The sequence below is a fragment of the Podarcis filfolensis genome, assembly GCF_964270895.1.
Source record: "Podarcis filfolensis genome assembly, chromosome: 10".
Classification (NCBI taxonomy): domain Eukaryota; kingdom Metazoa; phylum Chordata; class Lepidosauria; order Squamata; family Lacertidae; genus Podarcis; species Podarcis filfolensis.
Genome location: NC_139612.1, coordinates 2,657,501 through 2,683,138, shown reverse-complemented (window position 1 = coordinate 2,683,138; position 25,638 = coordinate 2,657,501). Strand labels below are relative to the sequence as shown.

At 44.4% G+C, this 25,638-nt stretch overlaps 1 protein-coding gene across 2 annotated transcripts in view; it reads left to right on the top strand.

Annotated features, from left to right (window-relative positions):
* The window catches only part of FAM107B (family with sequence similarity 107 member B), a 101,554-nt gene that overhangs the window by 5,360 nt on the left and 70,556 nt on the right, over positions 1 to 25,638 (top strand). The window contains exon 2 of one of the 2 annotated variants that reach the window (XR_014539414.1): positions 18,625 to 18,703. Coding sequence is in view for 1 of the 2 variants with exons in the window: in XM_083575377.1 (XP_083431503.1) it covers positions 18,661 to 18,703 (43 nt within the window). In the remaining variant the exon portion in view is untranslated. Of the gene's footprint in view, positions 1 to 18,624; positions 18,704 to 25,638 lie in introns of those variants that run through there. The other variant, XM_083575377.1, reaches the window with a different exon arrangement.

Below are 25,638 nucleotides of genomic sequence, written 5' to 3'. Positions count from 1 at the left end.
CTGTGAGTGTGACACATTCCTTCAGATGATGCCAGGGTGGAGGGCAGACAACAGTGGACTCTCACAACTTCCTGAGAATGGAATTAATAGCCCTATAATTCAAGAGGCAAAGGTTTGGGCTTCGGTGAGACAAAGACTGACGCTAAGCTGGCGATGCATGAATTATCTTGGAAAAGAGGGGAGCCAACTTGGCAAGCTTGACCTGATGGGATGCAGAAACCTCACATTGTCGTCCTGGTCTGTGGGCCAAGGAATGATGAAAAGCCAGAGCCTGGTGACTGCAGAGCAGAGTTGTCTGACCAATGCAGCGCTTTAGGCTGAATGGACTGTAGATGAATTTGAATGCAGCAGCTTGCAGTTTGGGCAACCAAATGCACATTTCCTTGACCGTATTTGACTGGCTGTTCTCTTCCACCCAAACACGCTCTTGTCTCATAATGTTGACTAATAACTAAATGACACCCCCCCACACACCAAAATATGGCTTTGTCTGTCTCTCCAGTTATCTCCCCCCTTAAATATTTCCCCGTTCCTTGAAAATGCAGTGAACAGATGGCATCATCTGTTTGCTGGCTGCCAGCAATCTCCATGTTGGATTTGCCCCAGCTTGGCTCCAGCCTTCTCTTTTCTCATTCCGATGCCTTCAGTGACATTTTCCTGGACAGATCTTGAGATAATTTCTCATTTTATCTGACCTATATTCAGTCCTTGATAGAGACAAGGTGAGAGGGGAGTTTCTGCTCCTAGGTCATTTTCTTCCCCTTCGCTCCTGGTATAGCAGAAGGAGAAATGCCCCTGTCTTTTAGTGGCTCCATGGTGAGAGGCAGATGTGGTTCTGAATGATTTACAAGCTGAGAATCGTGGCAAGAGAGAGGAAACCACGGACCACGAAGTGCTTCTGCCATTAACTCACGAGACAGCTCATCTCAGGTGTCTCTCCCACTTCTTTGCCTCAGGCATGGCTTGCAGGTTGCTTTAAACCACAGCTGCCTTTTCAGAAAGATGCTGCGTAGCAAGGGATTCCCCACAAACTGCTTCCAGGCTGTTGCTATTTCCAAGTGGGGGTTTTTGGCCAAAGATTTTTGGGTTTTCCCAAAGTTTTTGAGTTTTCCCCAAAGTTTTTAAAGGAAATTCACAAAAAACTACATTTCCAACATGGGTCGCCATTTGTTTGGATTTCCCCAGACATTTCAGCAATTTCCGCCTAGACACTGTTTCCGACAGCCGAATCCCAGCCATGCCCAGGAAATTCCGGGCATATGGCAACCCTAGGTGGGATTCAATCACAAACTGGCAAATTCAAGTTGTGCAATTATAGTGCATTGGGAGGTCTTGCGCAACAAATCTGCTTCTCAAAAAGATCAGATTTTTGTGATAAAGAAAGGAACCGGAAAATGCAATGGAAATTTTGAGGTAGCACTTGCTTTTATGCAATGTTATCTAACGTCCCCTTAAACAAATCAGATCAAATGCTCAGTTAAATAGCTGATGTTGTCTAGTCTCCCTGCAAAAAAAAATCAGGACGAATGTGCAGTAAACATTCCGGAAGCACCTAGAGTCTCTCAGGCAAAATGTTACTCGAATATTGTGGGAAGCAACCATAAACAAGCTGAAAGGATTTTATTCTTGTAACATAAAAACTGTCTGTTAGAGTTATCAATGTAATAATAATAATAATAATAATAATAATAATAATAATAATGTTTTATTTATATGCTCCAGCCACTCTGGATGACCTCCAGCAAAATATAAAAACACCATAAAACATGAAACATTATAAACCTCCCCATACAGGGCTGCCTTCAGCTGTCTTCTAAAAGTCGTATAGTTATTAATCTCCTTGACATCTGGTGGGAGGGTGTTTCACAGGGCGGGTGCCACTACCGAGAAGGCCCTCTGCCTGCTTCCATGTAACCTCAATTCTCGCAGGGAGGGGACCACTGCTCCATATGCACTGAATTAAATGAAAACATGTCTGTAGGATAAAAACCAAACATGCAGGTGTCTTTGCTTCTTTATATACTATGCATTCATGCCACATAGGTATGTTTATTGCAGCTACAATATGAAGACTCAGAAATGTGGAATTTAATAAGTACTTCAAAGTACAGTACTTGTGGGTTATGGGATATTAACTCAATAACAACAACCAACTGCTGGCTTTTCCTGCATCTTTATGTGTTGTGTGTGGAATTTAAAGTTTTGGTATTAAGTATATTATCCTTTGAGCAAGCTGTCTCTTAGACAATCTATATTTTAATCCATTATCTATTACGTTAAAGGTAAAGGGACCCCTGACCATCAGGTCCAGTCGTGACCGACTCTGGGGTTGCGGTGCTCATCTCGCTTTACTGGCCGAGGGAGCCAGTGTACAGCTTCCCGGCTCTCGTCACGGGTCATGTGGCCAGCATGACTAAGCTGCTCCTGGCGAACCAGAGCAGCGCACGGAAACACCGTTTACCTTCCCGCCGGAGCGGTACCTATTTATCTACTTGCACTTTGACGTGCTTTCGAACTGCTAGGTTGGCAGGAGCTGGGACCGAGCAACGGGAGCTCACCCCGTCATGGGGATTCGAACCGCCGACCTTCTGATCGGCAAGTCCTAGGCTCTGTGGTTTAACCCACAGCGCCACCCCCGTCCCTCATCTATTACATTACCTTTCTATAAAACAGAAGATATAGTAGCTGTTCTCACAAGAGTGGTTGGCATTCCCTACTTCTCTGTCATGGCAGCAGAATAATCCCACTTGCCCCACTTCAGTTTTTTAAAGAAATCACACATGTAAACAGTTGGAATGCAAATGCTAGCTGCCATACATAGACCGGCCCTAAAGTATTTTTTGCATCCATAAATCATGAATATAAATTCCTCTTCTTTGTCAATAAAGCTGCCTTTCTAACTAGGACATGCAAATGCTATTTATAAAGAATCCCATCTCCTCTGTAAATACTGTGGGAAGAGATCTGACATAGCTAAATACTGAAAAATAATTTGTTTCCTGATTTTTTTCAGTCTTTAAAAAATGGTTTGGGCTGCAGTTTTCAGACTATACTGACAAATAATCTCAAGAACAGACTCTGAAAGGCAAAATAACTGATATAGGTTAACATTACTCTGAAAGTCAGTTATACAGTATATATCTAATATATAAATACAATATAATAATCATGCTGGAATGCTACCACTTAATTAAATATACATTATAATTCATAGCTGTCAAGTGTCCCATATTTGAAGGAACAGTCCCTTATTCCAGCGCCATGTCCCGCTGCTGTCCCTTATTGATGGTTGTCCCTTAAATGTCCCTTAAATGATGTCCCTTAAATTTCAAAGGAAGCAGCTCCTCTCCCTCCCTCCCTGCCGGCCAGGGAGGAGGGAGGCTCCAACTGTGTTGCTTGGCTGTGTTGCTCACCCAATAAGAAGTCTAAGAACGACTGGGGGGGCTGGAGCTTGCATGCCTTGTGTGTGGCTAGTTAATGCAAGTGGAGGGGGTTTTTGAATGCTGGACGCCATTTTGTTGCACGTGCTGCTGCAAACTTTGCAGTGCAAAGCCAGGCCGGGGAGCCATCTTAAGTTGAGGCTGCATAGGCCTTGTGGTGCATGCGATTCAGATTCTATTCAGTTGAACCTCTGGTTACAAAGTTGGTTGGACAGTGTTCTCGAAGCTACCAGCATGAGTTTGACCAGACTGCAGGAGGACAGGAAGACTGGAGTGCCTGGAACAGGTGAGGCTGCAGGTCCCTTATTTTGGCTGCTGGTCCCTTATTTTCAAGGCTGCTGGTCATAGAATCATAGAATCATAGAGTTGGAAGAGACCACAAGGGCTATCGAGTCCAACCCCCTGTCCCTTATTTTCAAATCTGTAAGTTGACAGCTATGTATAATTACTGTAAGAATAAAGTCTAAATAACAATGTAATGAATGAATAATGAATTGCAAAATAAAGTTGGACAGAATTCTTCAATGCTCTTGGTGCACCTTTTATTATGCTAAACTCAGTCATCTTGATGATTTGATAAAATAGTAACTTGGTAATTATGTCTTTGAGTAATCCTGTATCTAGGGAAGTCAATTGTCAATGGAAGTACTCAACTTTATTCTGAGTATCTAAATTTGTTGATCTGCAGCCAAATAGTTGACTACCTGATTCAAATCCTATGTAAACTTCAGCCTATCCTTATTTCTTCTAAGGTATAGAGCCCCCTTGCTTGCTGAGCTCTTTCCTTTAAAAAGCACACAATCATTCCCAAACATCAGAGTTTGGGGTCACCTTAAAGATTAAGGAATTCATTAGGGCAAAAGGTTTCTTGGAGCACGGTCCACTTCATCAGAGGTATGAAGTGTTAATTTAAATGATAGACAGATAGACATGGTGGTGCTGGGGTTCTAAACACACGCCATCTGAATAGGGGGCTTCATTGGCAATTCAGGTTGACCTGATCTGAGGATCCAGATCTCATTCAAGGGTGGGTGGGTGAAACCCACATCTTCAGAAATCCCATTGGGAATGGGAAACCCAAATGGCATTCATGGAATTTAGGGGAATTTTAGTCCCTACAAACCTGCTTCCCCAAAATATTGAACTTTTTGTTATAGGAAACTGTACTCTAAAATGTGGGATATCACTTGCTTTGATGCAACGCCATCTAACCTGCCAGCAAACAAATGAGAATGACTGCTCGTTAAATAGCAGTCTAATCTCTCTGCAAACAAATCAGGATGAATGCTTAATAAACAGATCAGCAGGAAGAGCCCTAAGTCCAGCATGCTAAATTAATGGACTGGCTGGATGCAGAGGAGTGGTGGAAGGGCACCAACTGGGGAATCCCCAAGGGAACCCCCAGGGACTGATGGTGGAAAGACAATGAGTGGTTACAGGGAGAAGACTGGGAAGAGAAGGAGTTGGAAGCAGAAGAGGTCACTAGGTTTAGAGAGCAGGAAGAAGCTGTGGCAGAGAGCAGTTCAGATTCCAAGGCTGAAGCAGAAGCTGGAGAGGACTGGGGCCAAGAGGCAGCCATGAGGTAGGCTGCTGAAGAAGCCAGTGGGGTTCCCCCTCCCATTGTGACCAGCTCCCCACCCCCCACCCCGGTTTCCCAGAACCGGCAGAGGTGGAAGAGGGTAAAGATCAGGTGAAGAAGTCTCAGATTGCTTGGGAAGGACCTGGGAGACGAGGAAATTTAGCTAGTTGTGTGAAGGCATGGACCTTTAGTCCCCACAGCTGCCTCATAGGGGGCAAGTTCTACCAGGAAGAAATGCTGCGCTCACTAGGCCTGAGCTGTTCTGTTTTTTTGCAAAAAGCATTAACTTCACTGGCACCTTGTGAGTGATTGCTGACCTGCGCCCAACCTTGAGACACTGCTGTGTAGTTCTTTGTAGTATCCCGGAAGCTGAACAAGCCCTCTACCTGCAGCGTATGGAGGGAGGAACTTCAGGAACTGGGGTAAAGAAAAGGGACCACTTTCCCCAGCCCACTCTCTGGAAATCTACCCCTTGCATAGCAGTTTGGTTGTCAGATTTAGGGCTGACAAAAGAGCTATTCCTGAAATTGCCTTCCTCCCTCTGCAAACCTTGAACAGTGCTGCAAAGCTCCAGGTCCAGGCTTGATGGAACCTTGAACAGGAATTTTGCACTATTTTGTTCTAAGCGGTCAGTTTTCCTTTCTAGTATAAGCCGTGCTTGAAGCCAGGTGGGATGCCACCCACTTCCTTTTGTGTGGCCCTTCTCCTCCTGTTTCTTTTCAATGGATGTAAGACCATCCTGGGATGCTGCCAGAGAGGTTTAGCAAAATGCCACTTGCACTCTTTGTAAAGCTGGGAGAGGCAGGGGAGCTAAGGCAGCTCTTTCTCTGACTGCTGAAGTGGGAAGCCCCAAGCTCTGCTGGAGGAAGAGAGCGAGGCCCATTAAGTACCTGCCTGCTGATGCCGCCTCTCCCAGTCTGGCCTGGGGAATGCTAGAAGACAGACCAAGGTCCTGTCTGGGAATGTTTTTTAAAGAAAAGAAAAGCATGTCATGCCTAATATTAGGCCACATTCTTTTAATGGCAATGATTGATGATACTTGACAGTTATTATTTCAAAGGGTGAATGTACTAGTTTGTGTTTGCTAGCAAGCTTTATTTACATTGTTTACTGTTGAATGGACCACAGACAAGTTGATCTTGCCTAATTTGAAAGGGAACTAATTTAAAATGGATAAAATAAAAATAAGAGGTCCAATGAGGACTGGGCTGTGTGGGTGCATACCTGAGCTATCACCATTGCTAAAAGAGAAAGACTCCATCATTGAACCCTGACTGGCTGTGCAGATACAGTCTTGAAGGATCCTACCATTGCCTGCCCATTGTTCTGGGAGCTGATTGGCAAAGTACATATATATCTTACTGAGAGTAAATGGATGTGTGTGTCTTATTTTAATGCATAAACAAAACTGTGTCCTGAGTATTGAAAGTTTGGGGAACGAAGGCTGTTTGGACTAGTCCTGTCTGCTGGACGGGAGTCCCCAGAGTGATGTAGCCATGGGAGGCCTTTGGCTCCTTTTAAGTATGTGCTCAGGGACGCAGGTGGTGCTTTGGGTTAAACCACAGAGCCTAGGGCTTGCCGATCAGAAGGTCGGCGGTTCGAATCCCCGTGATGGGGTGAGCTCCCCGGAAGCTGTACACCAGCTTCCTTGGCCAGTAAAGCGAGATGAGTGCCGCAACCCCAGAGTCAGCCATGACCTGACCTAATGGTCAGGGGTCCCTTTACCTTTACCTTTACCTTTACGTATGTGCCCAGGGGACATCTGATTCCTGCTTCCTCATTCTCACACCCCCTTTTAAAGAGGTTCTCCTGGTTCTTCCAAGGGAATGGGATTGAGATTTGTTTGGTAGTAGTGAATTCTTTTCAGCATTCAGTGCTGGTTTTGGCTTTGATTGGGTGCCAAGTATTTGCTAAAGCCGAAGGAAAATTGGACCAGAGGGGACGGAAAAAAGAATCTGAGGTTCTCAAGCAAGGGAAGTTTACAAGAATAGCTTAGCTTCTAAAAAGGAATAAATCTTCTGAACTTTCCAAACCAGAGTCACTTTGTTTCTTAGGACAATTACATTTCTTGGTCCTTTCCCCCCAGTCTGGCCAGTTTCTGAATATAGTTTTGATTAGGGGGAAGTGGGGCAGATTGATGCAGAAAAATTCAGTCTCATATTTTATGTACCAAAATGAGTCAAATAATTTAAAAAATTGCTTTATCATGGCATAATCAATATTATAATAGCAATCAAAGGAACCATTAAAGTTAGAAGATAATGAGAATTGCACAATATATCCACTGAAGTCAATAAAAAAGTATAAAGAGATGATGTTCAAGATGTGCCCTTTGAGAAATTTGGTTTTGGCAACTGCAAAACAACATCCTTGAAATCAACGCTTGCCTTATCTTCTACAATGGGGAAGACAAACATACAAGATCCTGGTTTTTTCCTGAGATATGACACTTGGTAATCGGTCATATTATATTTAAAAATGACTTTGGCCATGTAGTAAAATAAAGTTTTTCTTTTCTTTTCAAATTAAATGAGTAGGAAATCTCCAACATTTATATTTTCAGGATTGGGAACATCAAAATTTATATTCTCATCTTCTGGATCAGATGCAACTTCAAAATCTTCGTCGTTATCATCGTTACTCAATTCCACATATTCATTCCGTCTGGTATTGGAGTCAGATTGTGAATGATGACATCTTTTCTTCTTAGTTTTTTTTTAGTTTCTTTTAAACCCAATAAAACTTGTATAAAGGTACAGGGACCCCTGACCATTAGGTCTCGCTTTACTGGCTGAGGGATGTGGCGTTTGTCCGCAGACAGTTTTTCCGGGTCATGTGGCCAGCATGACTAAGCCGCTTCTGGCGAACCAGAGCAGTGCACGAAAATGCCGTTTACCTTCCCGCTGGAGATACCTATTTTTCTACTTGCACTTTGACGTGCTTTCGAACTGCTAGGTGGGCAGGAGCAGGGACTGAGCAACAGGAGCTCACCCCATCGCAGGGATTTGAACTGCCGACCTTCTGATCGGCAAGCCCTAGGCTCTGTGGTTTAGACCACAGTGCCACCCACAAAACTTGTATATTGGGGCACTATTGGGGCACTTTTATACGTATCAGTGTGCCCCGTGTCTCAGTGTATCAAAGTGGCCCAACAGACATTTTCAAAAAACTAACAATTATTAATAAAACCACTGAACTTATTTAATTATCATGTATAATCCTGATTACTGAGTGAAATAACTTACCTTTGGTATTTTTAAATCTTAACTAAACGACGTAAAACAGCGTTGGAACACTTTTACATTTCAAGTAATTTTTTCGTTGGTCACGCTAAAAACAGACCTACTCTCATCAAACACCAACCGCTAACTGGCGGGCGGTGTGGTCGCAACTGTTGTACTCACACATGTATAGACACGTTTTAGTGATGCCGTGACATGAATAACGTTTCTGGATATTGAAATATTGTTGGTGTATCAATGTGCCCCTTGCATCAATGTGCCCCGCCTCCCCTGGTCTTTTCACCTATTTGATGGTTAGCTCAGTGGTATTTTGGCAATCAGTCAAGGAAGTCAGGCTTTCTCCAGTTAAACTTTAGATAATGCCTAAAAATGCTTCATCAGTTTAGCTTAGTTGTTTAACTTTTTTCTGGCCATAGTTGTTGAGCTTTATGGGGGGAGGGGAATGGAGTTTGAAAACTGTTTTTTAGGAAAATTGCCAAAAAAACCAACACTTCCAAAATGGGTTGCCATATGCCTGGGTTTTCTGGGATGTTTTAGCCGGTTTCCGGAAATTCCACCCGGACGCCATTTTCAAAGGAAATTCGGACATATGGCAGGCCAAGTGTTCAAGATGTTTCACGTGCTTTACATGTGAAGTTTTACACATTTCTAATCCCCACAGCAGCTGTAAGGCAAATCCCCCTCTTCTGGTGTGCTGAGGTTGAGAGAGAGAGGCTTGCCTGAGGTCCACTGGTGGGTTCACGGCAGTGATTAGATCTGAACTTCCTGGCCGCCCTGAGACCTCTGGGTATAGGGCGGCATATAAATTCAATAAATAAGATAAATAAATAAATATTTAAATTGTGATTTAGAATGGCCCCCTAAACACCCATCTAGCTGTCCATCACCAGGCAATTATCCAGCTTTAACTTCAGTTATAGAAATACTCTGTGAAATGCTGAGTTTAAATACCACAACTTGTTAATGTAGAGAGAAAGATAGATGCCTGGGCAAATAGGGTTTTATTGGGAGAGAAATAAATACTGGGGCTCAGCTGGGCAAATGCCTTGGGTTAGAAAACACTCAGTGCAACTGTTTCATTGCAGGAAAACCCTGCTGGCCTTCAAAGTAGAATTTCTGGCCTCTGGCAAAAGACCAGGATCCTCTCAAGAGATTAGTGTTGAATGACAATCTGGATTACCAAATTATAGTTGGTATTTACTTGTCCGTGTGCAGCTCCCAGTGATGATGTGGGCCCTTATCTGGGATGAGGAAAAACATCTGTGATTTCTAAAATTACATTCCTGGTTAGGACCGGGGCTAGGAGTAACTCAGGCAGTTAAACAAAATATAGAGGAGAGGTAAACACCCTATAAACTACTGTGAAAATGTTGTTGGCATCTGTCTCAAGAGACAATGAGGACACCTCCGGGAGTAAAGTCAGATCACTGCATGAGCAGCTCCGAAGTGCCCTCCCCCGGGACGCAAGCATGAAGGTCCTGGGCTGCCCAGACAACAAGATCCCCCTGGGAATATGTACAATGGATCTTGGGCAGATGTTGAAGCATGTGGTGAGATGGACCGAACAAAGACACAGCCTGAGGGTTCCTGAAAAGAAGCCTGGAGAAGGAGCAATTGGAGGTCATGGATGGGAAGTTATTATATGAAATAGGTTTATTGGGAGAGAAATTCTGTCTGAAAGCAGGCTTGATACCACACACAGATACTGTACCTGAAACAACACAATAAGGTCCCAGCCAGGATGGCCTTGGCGGGTAAATCTGGGTTGCTGTTTCTGAATTATATGTTCAATGTGGCTAGTTGTATTTGGATGTTAAAATTACAGATATTATTATTATTATTATTATTATTATTATTATTATTATTATTAAAATGCCTGTTTGTCTTTCTTGTCTCTCCATGAATCTGTATGTGTTTCACCCCCTGGAATGCCTTTGGGACAGAGAGACCAGCTGTTGGTGTGTTTCCCTGTCCTCTCCCCATCTCTCTAATTCTCCTTCTTCTCCTATGATATTGTAAAATGGCTGGGCAGGGACTCTCATTTTTTGAAAAAGTTCAGCATATGTGAAAATGTATAAACTTTATAAATGATAAGTAGTAATAATAGGTAAGTAAATAAAATCTGCAGTCCAGACCTGGTGTCATCTTCAACCTCTTCTTTGGTCCCATCTGAACATTAATATTAAAGCAGGGCTATACCACTTTAAACAGCCATGTCTCCCCCTCCCCAAAGAATTTTGGGAACTGTGGCTTGTTCTGGGCGCTGAGAGTTGTTAGGAACCCCATAGAGCTACAACGGCAGAGCAGTTTAACAACCAGTCCCTTTTTGCAGGGAACGGTCGCTCTGTGAGGGGACTAGGAGTCTCCTAACAACTCACAGTACCCAGAATAAGCTACAGTTTCCAGGATGCCTTGAGGTCACAGTGCAGATGGAGCCTTCCATCCACCCCCCTTGATAAATGGGCTTTCAAATCATGGTCACCCAAACGCCTTCCCTTTCCAGCCGTGTTTTGCTTAGCTTTGTAGCAGCCAAAGGGGCATAAGCACATGGTGCAGATGAATTGCTTTCTTGCAAATAAGCCTGGCTGGGAAAGCAATCTCCATTGTTGGGCCAGATTTTCTTCTTGCAACACCTGCTTAAATCACACTGAAACACATTCAAGTCAAAGGCCTTTTACATCTTGGGAGATGAAACTGTTGGCAGGGTCATTTGGAAAAAGAAAGAAAGAGAACAAGTTGTGAAGCAAGAGCATCTCTGTAGGTCTGCTGTACGTTCTCTCTTGATGTCGTTTTGCTGTAATAGAAACCTGTAACAAATCATTGTCTGGCATCATGGGCGCTTGATGAATAACTGGAGATGAACTCCCAGCGGATTAATGCAGCGGCTGCTCTGTGCCAAGGAGCTTTAATCAAAGGAAGGGAGCCAAAATTAAAGGATGTGTGCATTCTCCTAGCCCTATTATTTGCTGTAATTCTTTAAACACTCTACTCCGCACCATGCAAATGTTTAACATTCATGAGGCCACAGGCAGTGGGTTCAGCTGCCACGTCTATGTGGGTTAGACCTTTAAAGGAAAAGGCAGCATTTAGATACCTTGTTTGGCTTTATGTTCATTGTCTGTTAGATGCCTATTTGAAAACAGGTCCTAGAGAGTCAGCAAAAGCATCAGATTCTTTAGGCACCTCTGAAAACGTGAGTTTGTGTGAATAGCTTTGCTATTGGGAAAGCCTAGGAACGGCATGTAGATTGTGGACTGGCCAGCAATTTCCAACATCACCAATAGTCGGGCATGATGGGAGTTATTGGCATCTGTCTGTCCAGGGAGACAGTGGAGGAGTGTGCCTTTGTGGATGAAGTCAAACTGTGGGAAGGCTATAGTGCCTTCTGTGGGTGTGGAGACTGATATGAGAGAGACATGTTTTCTTGCAGCCAGGGCAGAGGAAGGTGTCCAGTTGTGCTGCTGCAGATGCACCAGGGCGTTTCTTCTCTCTGCGTTCCTCCCAGTGGCTATTCCTCCTCTGGTCACTGCTATGGATGCACAATCTGCCTGCCTGTCTCCAGGCACTGGGGTCATTTGCAAGGGGTTCCCACATGGCAAGGCTGATGCTGCCACCCTTCATGTCATGTTTGCAGACTTCTTTGAAATGCAGAGTTGGTCTGCCAAGGGGCCTGATGCCCATTGTGGGAGTCGTGGTCCAGCAATATCTGTCTGACCACGGCCCCCCAACCCCATAAGCACAGCAGAACAGCATATCTTGGAGCCTCGGTACAGAAAAGGCTGGTCTAGGAGCAGAGATCATGGGGTAGGCTTCATCATTTTTGAAGTGCAAGACATATGTGGGCAATGAATCCCTCAGGAAGTCAGAGGTCAAGTTAATCATAGTTTCCTGGCTGTTACTGACAAACAGGGAGACAGGCTGCAGCTGCATCTACTTCCCCCATGTATCTATTTTGTGTTTCCATTTTTCTCATCTAGAACAACAGAAAGTCACAAGGACGTGTGTGGTTTATTGAAACATAAGTCCGTATTTTCCTATCATTCCACAGTCTGTTTAATTGTTCACCACAAAAACTTTGCAGGCACAAACAGCACTGAAAGCAGGGTTGTGTATCACTGCCCTGATACCACAATGAACACAACTAGTCATGAATGCACCATCAAAAGGATGTCTGGAGGGGACCATAACTGGGGCATATTTCTGCAGGGAGGCGGCTGAAATGCACAGGATATTTCTTCCATCATCTCCCCAGGGACAGGGAGAGGGCTCTGCCAGGAAGGGTGGAGACTTTGCTGATCTATAAAAGCAACACCGTTCAGCTCCAATCACTTCCAGCTCCAGTTCAGCCCCAGAGGCTGAACGCACAAGCCAAGAACACAATTTGTATGGACAGCAAGCACTGTATTGGTCCATGCTTCCACTGAGGAAGAAGAAAAGGGGGGGGGGGAGTTCAGGAAAGGGGCACCCGGGGGACCCAGGGAAGCTTTCCCACGTCCATCCTGGTGAGAGGGGGGGAGGTGATAGACCCGTCCTGGAAGAGAACCACAGAATACCCTGTGCACCTGTTCAGATTAGTATATGCATAGTCTTTTATCTGAGAAAGGGAAGGTGTGCCTAGGAACAGCCCACGCAGCCTAAAACCCGCCACCTCCTTCCCACAAGCCCCTCCTGCTTTAGACACTGCTCCTTACCCTGGTGCGGCAGGATAAATGCAGGGCATCCAGAGCAGCAGTCCTTGGCATGTGGACGCAGGGTGGAAGTTGTGCTTTGTGCAGTGGCGGCTGATTCATTTGGGGGAATGGGGGTAGTGCCCCACCAACCCAAATCTGTCCTCTGTTCACGTCAAGTCCCTGGAGTGGCTTTGCCTCTCTGCCTCCTTAGCCGCAGTGTTGCCTTTGTAGGACTCAACAGGGACGAGGATGAGGACAAAACCAGAATTAGTGGGCTCTGCCTCTTGTTGGCTCCGTCTCCACCTACACTTGGCCTCCTGGCCTTCTGCTCTACCAGCCCCAATTGGCAGCAGCCAGCCCTTGTTTCAGGGAAAGGGGTTTCCGGGAGGGAAAGATCAGAGCTGCTCTTGTTGCTGCAGAATGTTGCCAAGGTGGGAATTGCAGGTGGGGAGAAGAGGGCTTTTATGCCCAAGTGCTGCTTGCAGGCTTTCCATGGATGTCTGGTTGGTCAGTGTGAGGGTGTTGTGCTAGATGGGCCTTTGGCCTGATGCAGCAGACACTTATCATAGAATTGTAGTGTGGGAAGGGACCCAGGGGTCATCTAGTCCAACCCTCTGCAATGCAGGAATATCAGCTAAAGCATCCATGACAGACAGCCATCCAACCTCTGCTTAGAAACCTCCAATGATGGAGAGTCCACCCCCTTTCCACTGTCAAACAGCTCTTACATTCTTATACTTTCCTGGAAGAAAGTCCCATAGAAGTCAATGGGGCTGTCTTTTAAGTAGACACACATAGGATTGTGCAGTGAAACACTTAGTATGGTTTCTAATGAAATAGTGTTGTAGAATAAAATTCAGTTAGGTGGAACAGATGGACAAGAGTCAGCTTGAGTGGAGTTTTGTGCCACATTCAACAGGCTTCCTTTAAATTTTCCCACAATCACAGTGAATTCTCCATGCTCAAAGGTCTTTTCATATAGAAAGCATTTGATGAGAAGGAAGTTGTCGGGATGTTATAGCCGCATTTCCAAACAACATTCTTCATACAAATAATAAAGTTTCCAGCTATCCGTTGAAATTGCTCCTCTTCAGTTTGGTTTGAATATTCTTCTCTCCAACTCTACAAAGGATTTCCATTGACATCACATTTCCTCCCCAAAGGAAATGAATGACATGTGAAATAAGCTTAGAAAAAAGAATAAATATAAAATATGTGCCTGTCTCTCTGCAGCGGGAAGCTGGTCTGTTTTGTGTTCCCAGTGACCCGATCTAAGAACAGCAGCGCTTTGGCATGTTTTTCTTCCCAAGAAAATTTTTGACCTGGGTTGTTGTTAAGTTGTGGGTGAACATATCAGACGACACAGCGATTCTTCAAACAGGTCTTGTTTATTCACAGGCCAGAACAGAACTGAACTGAAGGGTTCAGCCAGCCTGCTTATGTAGAGCTTCACTAGAATGCAACAGTGACCATTTTCTGTAACTACCCAATCACTGAACGTCACTTTCAATCCCTTATTTGCATATGTGGACCTGAGTGAAAACTATCTACAGTATCCCCCTGCTGGCCCAGGGTGAGAACTTCAGTACATAACAGTTGTTAATGTCTCTTTGCTCCAGAGTTAGTATAGATGAATTTAAATGGTTGGAACAGGGGTTGCCAACAGAGCACCTGTGGGTGCAATGCCACCTTCGAGGTCTCTCAAAGGACTTCCATGAAGCTCCTGAACTCCCTCCTCCTTCTCACAGACACTCAGCTCGAGTCATGAGGTGGTGAGAGCAGTTACATTTTTCCCTCCTGAAAAGAACTTGGCGCTATGGCAGGAAAACTGAATAAGGACACTCTTTCCCTCACCCTCTTTGAGCTCTGTGTGCATTTCAAGGCTCATGTTAATTCTGCTGAACTGGACTTTCATCCAGATCCCTTAGAAAAGTCAAAATGTGTGTTTGCATGGGTGATTTCTTTTCTTCTTTCTCTCTGGGATGTGTGTGTGGAACTGATCTAGGGAAGAGGGCAAGAAGTATCCAGAGAGGATTTGCTGCCCCCGGCCCTCGCCCAAAACTCAAAATGTGCCCCTGGGTCTAGAAACAGTGGCAGCTCTGTGGAAGCAGCCAGAGAGGTGGTTGTTGTTGGCGTCCATCTGTCTTGAGAAACAGTGGAGTGTGCCTCTGGGCGTGAAGTCTAACTGCTGGGTTGGCAGCACTGAAGTGGTCTCTCTGGGGCGCAAGCCTGGGCAGTGTGTCTGGGGGTCCTGGGCTGCCCAAATGAGAAGACCTGCCTCTCAGCCTGGCTGATGTGGCCCAAAGGAAAGCAGTAAAGAAATTGGAGTTCTTGTTGGAAATACACTAAAATTTATTTTGACATATTATTTGATATTACCAGCTGAAGAAGGCGTTTACTCCGAAACAGGGCCCTGTCCTGGTCACCACTACTGAGTCGTACATCTGATTCACACTCCGGATACTCCTTTTCGGCCCTATTTGATTCTTTAGTCCTTATTTTGATTCTATATAATATGGACTCCTTTTGACTGCCATTGAGACTTGAACAAAATAATTGTTGTGTACTGGTATTTCATGTACCTCTATACTATATCACTGCATATTTGAAACTACATTATTCCTGTACTTAAACGTTTTACCTTAAAACTATCGTACTTACACGTTGTGTTTAAATCTACTATCAGCTTCAAACTGTTATTCTTAGCAGAATATATACGTTTTTCTATTCAACTCTCGAGTAGGAATTATTCCTTATATTGAAACTTGTGGCCAAAGGAAAGCAGAGCAAGACATTTGGCACCAGCTGGGGTGCAGGAGTTGCCGGAAGGAGGCAGACAAGGCGCCATATAACACCTTAGGGACTCTACTCTGGATTTGTGTAGGGTTTGCTCCTTAACCTTTTTTCCTCCCAAAGACATCCTGCAAAGCAGTGGAGCTTTAAGATAAGAGTTTTCCTCCTCCTAGATGGGCTCCCTTCCTAGGTTATAATAATAATAATTTATTTGTACTTCGCCCGTCTGGCTGGGTCTCCCCAGCCACTCTGGGCGGCTTCCAACAAATATTAAAAATACATTAAAATGTCACACATTAAATGTCAGGTAGTTGTTGTTCTCTTTGACATCTGGTGGGAGGGCGTTCCACAGGGCAGACGCCACTACCAAGAAGGCCCTCTGCCTGGTTCCCTGTAACTTGGCTTCTTGCAGTGAGGGAACCGCCAGAAGGCCCTCGGCGCTGGACCTCAGCGTCCAGGCAGAACGATGGGGGTGGAGATGCTCCTTCAGGTATACTGGACCGAGGCCGTTTAGGGCTTTAAAGGTCAACACTAACACTTTGAATTGTGCTCAGAAACGTACTGAGAGCCAGTGTAGGTCTTTCAAGACCAGTGTTATATGGTCTCAGCAGCCGCTCCCAGTCACCAGTCTACCTACCGCATTCTGGATTAGTTGTAGTTTCCAGGTCACCTTCAAAGGTAGCCCCACGCAGAGCGCATTGCAGTAGTCCAAGCAGGAGATAACTAGAGCATGCACCACTCTGGCAAGACAGACAGGCAGGGAGGGTCTCAGCCTGCGTACCAGATGGAGCTGGTAGACAGCTGCCCTGGATACAGAATTGACCTGTCCCTCACTTCCCTCTACAACATGTTGGACCTTTGGACCCACCCTTGGTCTTGTCTACTCAATCGGGTGGGGACGGTCTTTTCATTCAGTGAGTCCCTAACTCACTCAGCTCACCTCACCTGGTTTAGTCAGCCAGTCAAAGCCGTTCCTGGGGTGTGGTTGCTTTCACATGCTGACAGCTTCTAGGAGCCACAGGTGAGAGCTGAGTGCTGGGTGGGGACCAAAGGTGGACAAACTACCCCAGAAGTAGCATGACGTGTCCCCCACCAGAGTTACGACCCATCCCCGAACACTGCATACTAGAGACGGAAGCACTGCAATATTACTTAATTGTCCCTCAAACTGTAGAACATTTTCTGGTTGCACATCCTGCTTCTTTCTAGATATGAAGTTGGAGGGCAGCTTTGTTATATTATTTGGAACAACCAAAATATAATGTGCAAAGGAGCTGCACTTCTTCCTCTTTCTACAATTCCTGGGTAAGGAGGCTGGCAAGAAAGACTAACACAAGACACTCTTCCTACCTTTGCATGATGTGCAACATCATTCTCACAACAGTGAAGAGTTAAGAGCGCAAGCTCTGCATAGCCCACGAAGCTGAATAATGATAAACACGGAAGGGATTTGCAGCAACTGCACACTTGAGTTTTCAAGGGAGCCATGTGGAAGCAATTTACATTGTTGTTTTTATTTTGCTTAAGTATGGAAGAGATCAGTGTGGTGGTGGTGGGGTGGAGCTAGAAATATTTTTATTCAGAGCAGGATGAGAATGTGGCTACAAAGACAGGCAGTTTCCTAATTTTCAGATGTATACTAACGAATGTTGCTTCCAGACTGTTGCTAGTTTGTGAGAGGAATTCAGTCACGTGCTGGGAAATGCAGGTTGCACAATTAAAGTTGTTCCTGAGATCTTTCAGAACCAAACTCACTTTCAAACCCAATAACATTTTTTGTGGTAAGTGAAGAGAGGGGGAAATTCACTAGGAAGTGTGTAATAACAATTGCTTGATGAGACATCATACAATCTTGCAAACAAATAAAAAGGAGCATTCACTAATCAATAAACAGTGAATGTTGCATAACCAGCCCACAAACTTTGTGCCAACAAATAAGGCTGGATGCTCAATAAACAGGTCATCTGTAAGCAACTGTAATGTAACTCGCAGTGCTATTCGAAACATATCTGCACAAAATTGAACAGTCTTGGGGGCCCCTTTGCAACCAGCGACAAGGTCTGGGTAACCACGGTTATCTTCTTCAAGGAGTTGTTCCATGACAAATCACCACACCTTTACAACATCTGTGCTACTGACTTTCATACTTTAGGTGTGTTGAAATATATACAAAAATAATAATCAATCTGAGTCATGTGACTCAAATTAGGTCTACTAGCTGATTCTACTCTGCAGAAGCCCTTTAGGGAGTCTCACAAATCTCTCTTTTGTTTCTTCACCACTGGCATCTTCTGTAGCAATTTCGTAGTTATGTCTTTCTTTCTGCTGCATTTATGAGTCACTCCATAACTGTGGAGTTCTCTGTGAAAGATACAGTGTACAAAAGTAAAAGTAATAAAAGGTAAAAGCAGATCAATTAATCATTCAAATATAAGAATTACAAGTTCAGACTAGTTCCGTGAGATTATTGAAGTAGTTTTCATTACTTTTAAGTAAGTCTGTAACAAATAAAATGACAGATATTTAAGAGGACACTGCCCCTCATTTTACCGTGCAAACATACCACAGTTCGTTCCTTCCCCACTGCTGTTTCTGATTGTTTCTGAAATTAGTAAAAAGTGTATTTCAGGTTTTTAAAACATTAATGATTGATTCATTTTTCAAACCCACTCTTCCTTATTGGTAACAGTCTTTAGAAGCTTCACATTTTTTAAAAAACTGAATTACTGTACTTTAAATTTTGAAGGCAGGTACAGTTTATTCCACTGAAGTTCTAGTGTGCTCCTGGTTTTTAACTATTCTGTTTCTTGTTGTCCAACCATTCTGTTACCGTAATTCACTGTTTTCTTCTTTCTCTCCCAACCCCCTTTCCTTGTTACCCTTGGGTGGATGCAACGTAGCAGGAAAAGCAAGACGGAAAGCAAGTGGAATCACAAATGGATTCAGATTTGATGGCATCTGACAATGGGCTCTTAATAGGTAAGGTGCATTAAGTAGCCTTTACTATTCTTTTCCTGACAACCATACAAAGCAACAGCCTGTCTTCCCTGTGTAAGTGCTACTCTCAGGGTCCCTTAAGATAGTACTTGTTTCCTGTAAGAGTTGTGAACAACTGCCTGAGCAGTCAGCTAACAGAAGCTAGATTGTTTCATGAGACAAATATTGGGCTGGTTCAAATGTAAAACTAAATCCCAGTTTAGTGTTACAAGAATGAGCCAAGGAGACGCTTCTTCTCTCCTCCATGTGCTCAGTGTGGCTATAAAAAGAATTTAGGAAGCTTTTGCTTCTGGTTTATATTATCTGTAGCTCATTGTCTTGTTTAAACCTGACAAACTGTGCTTAATCTTAAGTGTGACTGCTTGAAACAAACCTTCAAACCATAGCTTAAGAAGTTGACGTGTTTCAACAAACCATGGTTAAGATTAACTGCAATTTAGGGATGCAGGTGGCGAGGGACGCGGGTGGCGCTGTGGGTTAAACCACAGAGCCTAGGACTTGCTGATCAGAAGGTTGGCGGTTCAAATCCCCGCGACGGGGTGAGCTCCCGTTGCTCGGTCCCTGCTCCTGCCAACCTAGCAGTTCAAAAGCATGAGGTGCAAGTAGCTGTGGCGGGAAGGTAAATGGCGTTTCCGTGCGCTGCTCTGGTTCGTCATGCTGGCCACATGACCCGGAAGCTGTACGCCGGCTCGCTCGGCCAATAAAGCGAGATGAGCACCGCAACCCCAGAGTCGGTCACGACTGGACCTAATGGTCAGGGGTCCCTTTACCTTTACCTTTAGTGACTGGACATGCATGCTGAACAGTGGTTAATCAAAAATGGAATTGAAAACTTCTGGCAGCACGTCTCTTAGTGACTTTTAGCAGAATGTATGGACTTGCCTTTGTTGGAAAGTTTTGTATTTGAGTCGGAGTTGGGCAATAGGAAAATTCCACCTCTGGTGACTGAACTGTGATGGCTCCTGCAAACAGACAAGTCATCACTAGATGCTGCAGTCCACAAGGGATTCATATGCATGTATCAACAGGTCCCTCAGAGTATGTTTCCTTGAAGTCAAAGAGGCCAACTTCCGAGGAAATGCTTTAGAATCCTTATGGAGGGTTGCTGGTTCCTCATGGATTGGCTCGGGATCTGGGTGCATGGTAAATCAATTTGAAGTTCCAGGCTTGCTAATGGCCCCGATAAAGCACATTTTGCCATAATAAAATGATCATATGAACCAGCCACAATTTGGTTCTCACTGTTTAGAAGTCTTTGTGCTCCAGGCTCAATGAAATCTGCCCCAAGGCTATTTTTAGAGGATGCCTGGTGTCCCTGGCTATATTGAGCCAGATCACAGAAGGGCAAATGCCAGGCAGTGGTAGATGCTTTAAGAGCTGATTAAGTAATGCACATTTTGAGACAGAGAGGAGGAGAATGCTTTGTGTGGTAAGTGTAGCCAAGAGATTTGCACCGTCTTCTAACATTTACCTGAGAAATGGATTTTGGACGTCGTGCAAAATGGAACTGCACTTGCCAAATGCCTCCGGAATCATGGGAATGTGTCGTCAAGTAGCTGTGTTGGTTGTTGATCAGCTTTGTAGGCCTACAATCATTTTTGAACGTTTGCCACCAGGCCCGTTGAAAGTGGCAGCCATTGCCCCTTTCCCTTAGGTGAGGCGTGTTGTTTGCTCCTGTCATGAATCCCATGGAGACGACATGGTCAGATCCTGAAGAGGACTAGAAGGCGCTTTGGGGGTTGAAGCTGTATGACATCAGAGAGGGTCCTAGCAGGATTGGGGTGGTGAAATTGGGACCTCAATAAGTGTGTGAGCCCAAGAAGGGGGCCAGCAGGCTGGGCTAGGGAGTGGAGAAGTGGTTTACACTGTCAGTTGGTAAATGGAGATTTAACATTAGAAACTCTTCTCTGATCCAGTGCATTGATGAAGTTTGTCAACATATTTCATTAAATTTAAAATTTGTTAAATTTGTTCCCCCCTACACAACCTAACCCAAACCCTAAAATGCTGGAGCTCTGGGTGCTGCTTGCTCTGTGGGCAAAGAAAGACAGCGCTTGTCCAACAAGAAATGTCTGGTGGCTACTGCTGGCAGCACCGAGAAGGAAATAGTCTTGGGTTCCAACCTATCCTTGTTTAGCAATTGCTAACCACTGCACTTACTTTATTGATGGCTTTCATCCTGACATTTCAGTGCTCTACCCACTGCAGCCCACCTGGGGTGGTGTGTGGGAGAAGACTATGCACAGCTAGTCAGATTCCTAAATTAAATAGTCATTTCTGCAGATTTTTGGATTATAATGTGACTCTGAAATTCCTTTTTAATTTAAGTGGCCTGGCAAGTCTTTGGAAATTTCAAGTATGACTCAAAATCTTATCCTTCTTTGCTGGAGAGAACATCCTGTAACTGATTAATGAAGTGTAAGGCAGGCAATAAAAGCTTTGTAGCTCTGATAATGATTTATAATCTGGGGCATAAGTACAGTGATGTCATGTCCCCCAGAAAATAATTGATTTTTTTATTTGATCTGCATAGTCACTGAAATATCTTTCATATGTGTGCCTCCTCTTACTTCTTCATTACCATTTGCTAATTTTATTTTTGTATGTCTAATGCAATCCTAGAGAATAGGATACAGTGGTTGACTTTTCACACCCTGTGGCTGTTGAACATTTATTAAACCATGGTGTAGTGTTATATCCTCCAGCTGGGCAGGATTCACGGATAACCAGAATCTGAACAAACCACAGTTTAGTAACCTGGGGGGAAGGGGGGACCTGTCATGCTGCCCTAAATTTAACTCTGCACCAAGAGTTTGATACCCATCGGCTCCCCTCAGCCACTCAAAGTCATTCCCCTTGCGCAGCTGCTGTCTCATGCTGACAGCGTCCAGGAGCCACAGGTGAGAACTGAGTGCAGGATGGGGACTCAAGGTGGACGAACTACCCCAGAAGGAACATGTTGTGTCCCCCACCAATAATACACCCATATTATTAAATTAATAAATATTAATAAATAATTATTGGGTGGTTTATAACAAAACAATATTAAAATACAATATACAGTATTCAAAAACCACAACAAACAAAAACTCAACAGATACCATAAAAGCCCTAACTCAAAACACAATTTAAAAGTCTGAGGGACAAAAAATGTTTTCACTGGGTGCCAAAAAGGGCCTTTTCCCATGGATGTTCACCAGGAACTCATCTGCAGAAGCCAACTGCCTCTGATCCAGAAGCCATGGACAGTCTTATCCTCTACTGATTTGCCTCAACCCCTTTCATAGCCTGCTGAGTTGGTGGCCAACCACACATTGCACAGCAGCAAATTTAATAGTTTAGCTTTCCACTGTGCATTTCTTTTTTAAAATAGCCTTGACGTACATGGGGGTTGAGTTCTCCTTGTGTTCTCTCAGTGAGAGCCAGGCCACCTGAGCTCTGAATGCATTCCCTGATGGGGCAAATAGAAGTTGGTGGGCAGGGGGCAGGGGAAATAGCTCAGGAGAAAGGCTTAGGGAAACCCTCTTGCCATGCCGTAGTCCTCCTTATACCATTTGGTCCCTCTTTTAAAAGAAATATAAAAGGGAGAGGAGAACCGGCCACAAACCTCCTGGACCTGGCCTTGTTTGGCCATTGGCTCTGGTAAACAGCAACAAGCTCCAAGGGCACTGCTGCCCCGGAATGAAGCAGGAAGGGCAAATGCCGGCCTGCTCCTTACCCACCAGAGGGAAAGGTCCAGTCTCTTCATCAAAGAGGGAACTGTAACGGAGCGGCTGTCCCATTTTCCAGCCGTAACTTCAGAGGTGCATTTTAAACCCCAGAGCACTGTAACCCTCAGGATCTGGAGCGGTTAAATACTTTGGATCCTTGCATTTGTTTTCAAGCACTCTGAAAAAAAAATCCTTAAATAAGAGACACGGGGGAATGATTAATGGACTTCCATGTCTGTACACTAATGCGCAAAACATGGGAAATAAACAAGATGAGCTTGAGCTCTTGGTACAGCAAACTAAATATGACATAATAGGCATCACTGAAACCTGGTGGGGTAAGTCCCACGATTGGAATGTAATAATGGAGGGATACAATCTATTTCAGAGAAACAGACCAGACAAGAAAGGAGGAGGAGTGGCGTTATATGTCAGGGATGTGTATACCTGTGAAGAGATCCAAGATTTAGAACCTCAAAGCCAAAGTGAGAGCATTTGGGTCAAAATTAAGGGAGAGAAGAATAACAGTGACCTCATTGTGGGAGTTTACTATAGACCCCCAAGCCAAACGGAGGACATAGATGATGCCTTCCTGGAACAGATGGCCAAGCATGCAAAAGGAAGGGAGATAGTAGTAATGGGGGACTTCAATTACCCGGATATTTGTTGGATGTCAAACTCAGCCAAGAGCATAAGGTCAAACAGATTCCTCACTGGCCTTGCAGACAACTTCATTGTCCAGAAAGTGGGAGAAGCAACAAGAGGAACAGCCATTTTAGATCTGGTCCTAACCAATGTTGATGACCTGGTTAGTGGGGTAGAAGTGGAAGGATCACTAGGCGCGAGTGATCATGCTCTTCTGAAGTTTACTATACAGCGGAAAGGAGCAGCCAAGCATACTAGGACTCAATTTCTTGACTTTAAGAAAGCCGACTTCATAAAACTTAGGGAAGTGCTGGGTGAGATCCCATGGACAGTAATACTAAAAGGAAAGGGAGTTCATGATGGCTGGGAGTTTGTTAAGAGGGAGATAGTAAAAGCACAACTTCAGGCAATACCAATGAGACGGAAACATGGAAGGTGCCTAAAGAAGCCAGGGTGGCTATCTAAAGAACTTTTAACTGAGTTAAGATTAAAAAAGGATGTGTACAAAAAATGGAAAAGGGGGAAACCACCAAAGAGGAATTCAAACAAATAGCCAGCACGTGTAGACACAAAGTCAGAAAAGCTAAAGCACAGAATGAACTCAGGCTTGCTAGAGAGGTTAAAAGCAACAAAAAAGGCTTTTATGGGTATGTTTGTAGCAAAAGGAAGAAGAAAGAAACAGTGGGGTCACTCAGAGGAGAAGATGCTGAAACGCAAACAGGGGACACAGAAAGGGCTGAACTCCTCAATGCCTTCTTTGCCTCAGTCTTCTCCGATAGAGAAAACAATGCCCGACCTGAAGAATTTGGAGCAAATGATTCAGCAGAGGAAACACAGCCCAGAATAACTAAGGAGATAGTACAAGAATACTTGGCTAGTCTAGATGTATTCAAGTCTCCAGGGCCAGATGAACTGCATCCAAGAGTATTAAAAGAACTGGCAGATGTGATTTCAGAACCACTGGCAGTCATCTTTGAGAATTCCTGGAGAACAGGCGAAGTCCCGGCAGACTGGAGGAGGGCAAATGTTGTCCCTATTTTCAAAAAGGGGAAAAGAGAGGACCCAAATAATTACCGCCCAGTCAGTCTGACATCAATACCAGGGAAGATTCTGGAGCAGATCATTAAGCAAACAGTCTGTGAGCACCTAGAAAGGAATGCTGTGATCACCAATAGTCAGCATGGATTTCTGAAAAATAAGTCATGTCAGAATAACCTGATCTCGTTTTTTGACAGAATTACAAGCCTGGTAGATGAAGGGAACGCAGTGGATGTAGCCTACCTTGATTTCAGCAAGGCATTTGACAAGGTGCCCCATGATATTCTTGTAAAGAAGCTGGTAAAATGCGGTCTTGACTATGCTACCACTCAGTGGATTTGTAACTGGCTGACTGACCGAACCCAAAGGGTGCTCATCAGTGGTTCCTCTTCATCCTGGAGAAGAGTGACTAGTGGGGTGCTACAGGGTTCTGTCTTGGGCCCGGTCTTATTCAACATCTTTATCAACAACTTGGATGATGGACTCAAGGGCATCCTGATCAAATTTGCAGATGACACCAAACTGGGAGGGGTGGCTAACACCCCAGAGGACAGGATCACACTTCAAAACGACCTTGACAGATTAGAGAACTGGGCCAAAACAAACAAGATGAATTTTAACAGGGAGAAATGTAAAGTATTGCACTTGGGCAAAAAAAACGAGAGGCACAAATACAAGATGGGTGACACCTGGCTTGAGAGCAGTACATGTGAAAAGGATCTAGGAGTCTTGGTTGACCACAAACTTGACATGAGCCAACAGTGTGACGCGGCAGCTAAAAAAGCCAATGCAATTCTGGGCTGCATCAATAGGAGTATAGCATCTAGATCAAGGGAAGTAATAGTGCCACTGTATTCTGCTCTGGTCAGACCTCACCTGGAGTACTGTGTCCAGTTCTGGGCACCACAGTTCAAGAAGGACACTGACAAACTGGAACGTGTCCAGAGGAGGGCAACCAAAATGGTCAAAGGCCTGGAAACGATGCCTTATGAGGAACGGCTAAGGGAGCTGGGCATGTTTAGCCTGGAGAAGAGGAGGTTAAGGGGTGATATGATAGCCATGTTCAAATATATAAAAGGATGTCAGATAGAGGAGGGAGAAAGGTTGTTTTCTGCTGCTGCAGAGAAGCGGACACAGAGCAATGGATCCAAACTACAAGAAAGAAGATTCCACCTAAACATTAGGAAGAACTTCCTGACAGTAAGAGCTGTTTGACAGTGGAATTTGCTGCCAAGGAGTGTGGTGGAGTCTCCTTCTTTGGAGGTCTTTAAGCAGAGGCTTGACAACCATATGTCAGGAGTGCTCTGATGGTGTTTCCTGCTTGGCAGGGGGTTGGACTCGATGGCCCTTGTGGTCTCTTCCAACTCTATGATTCTATGATTCTATGAATGCAAGTCAAATAAAACCACAATCAAATAGAAATAATGGTATTTATACAGCACTTTTCCCTAAGTGCTTCATACGTATTATTATCCCACAACAATGTGCTCCTGTACAAAGCTGCCCATTTGTTAAGGTCATCTT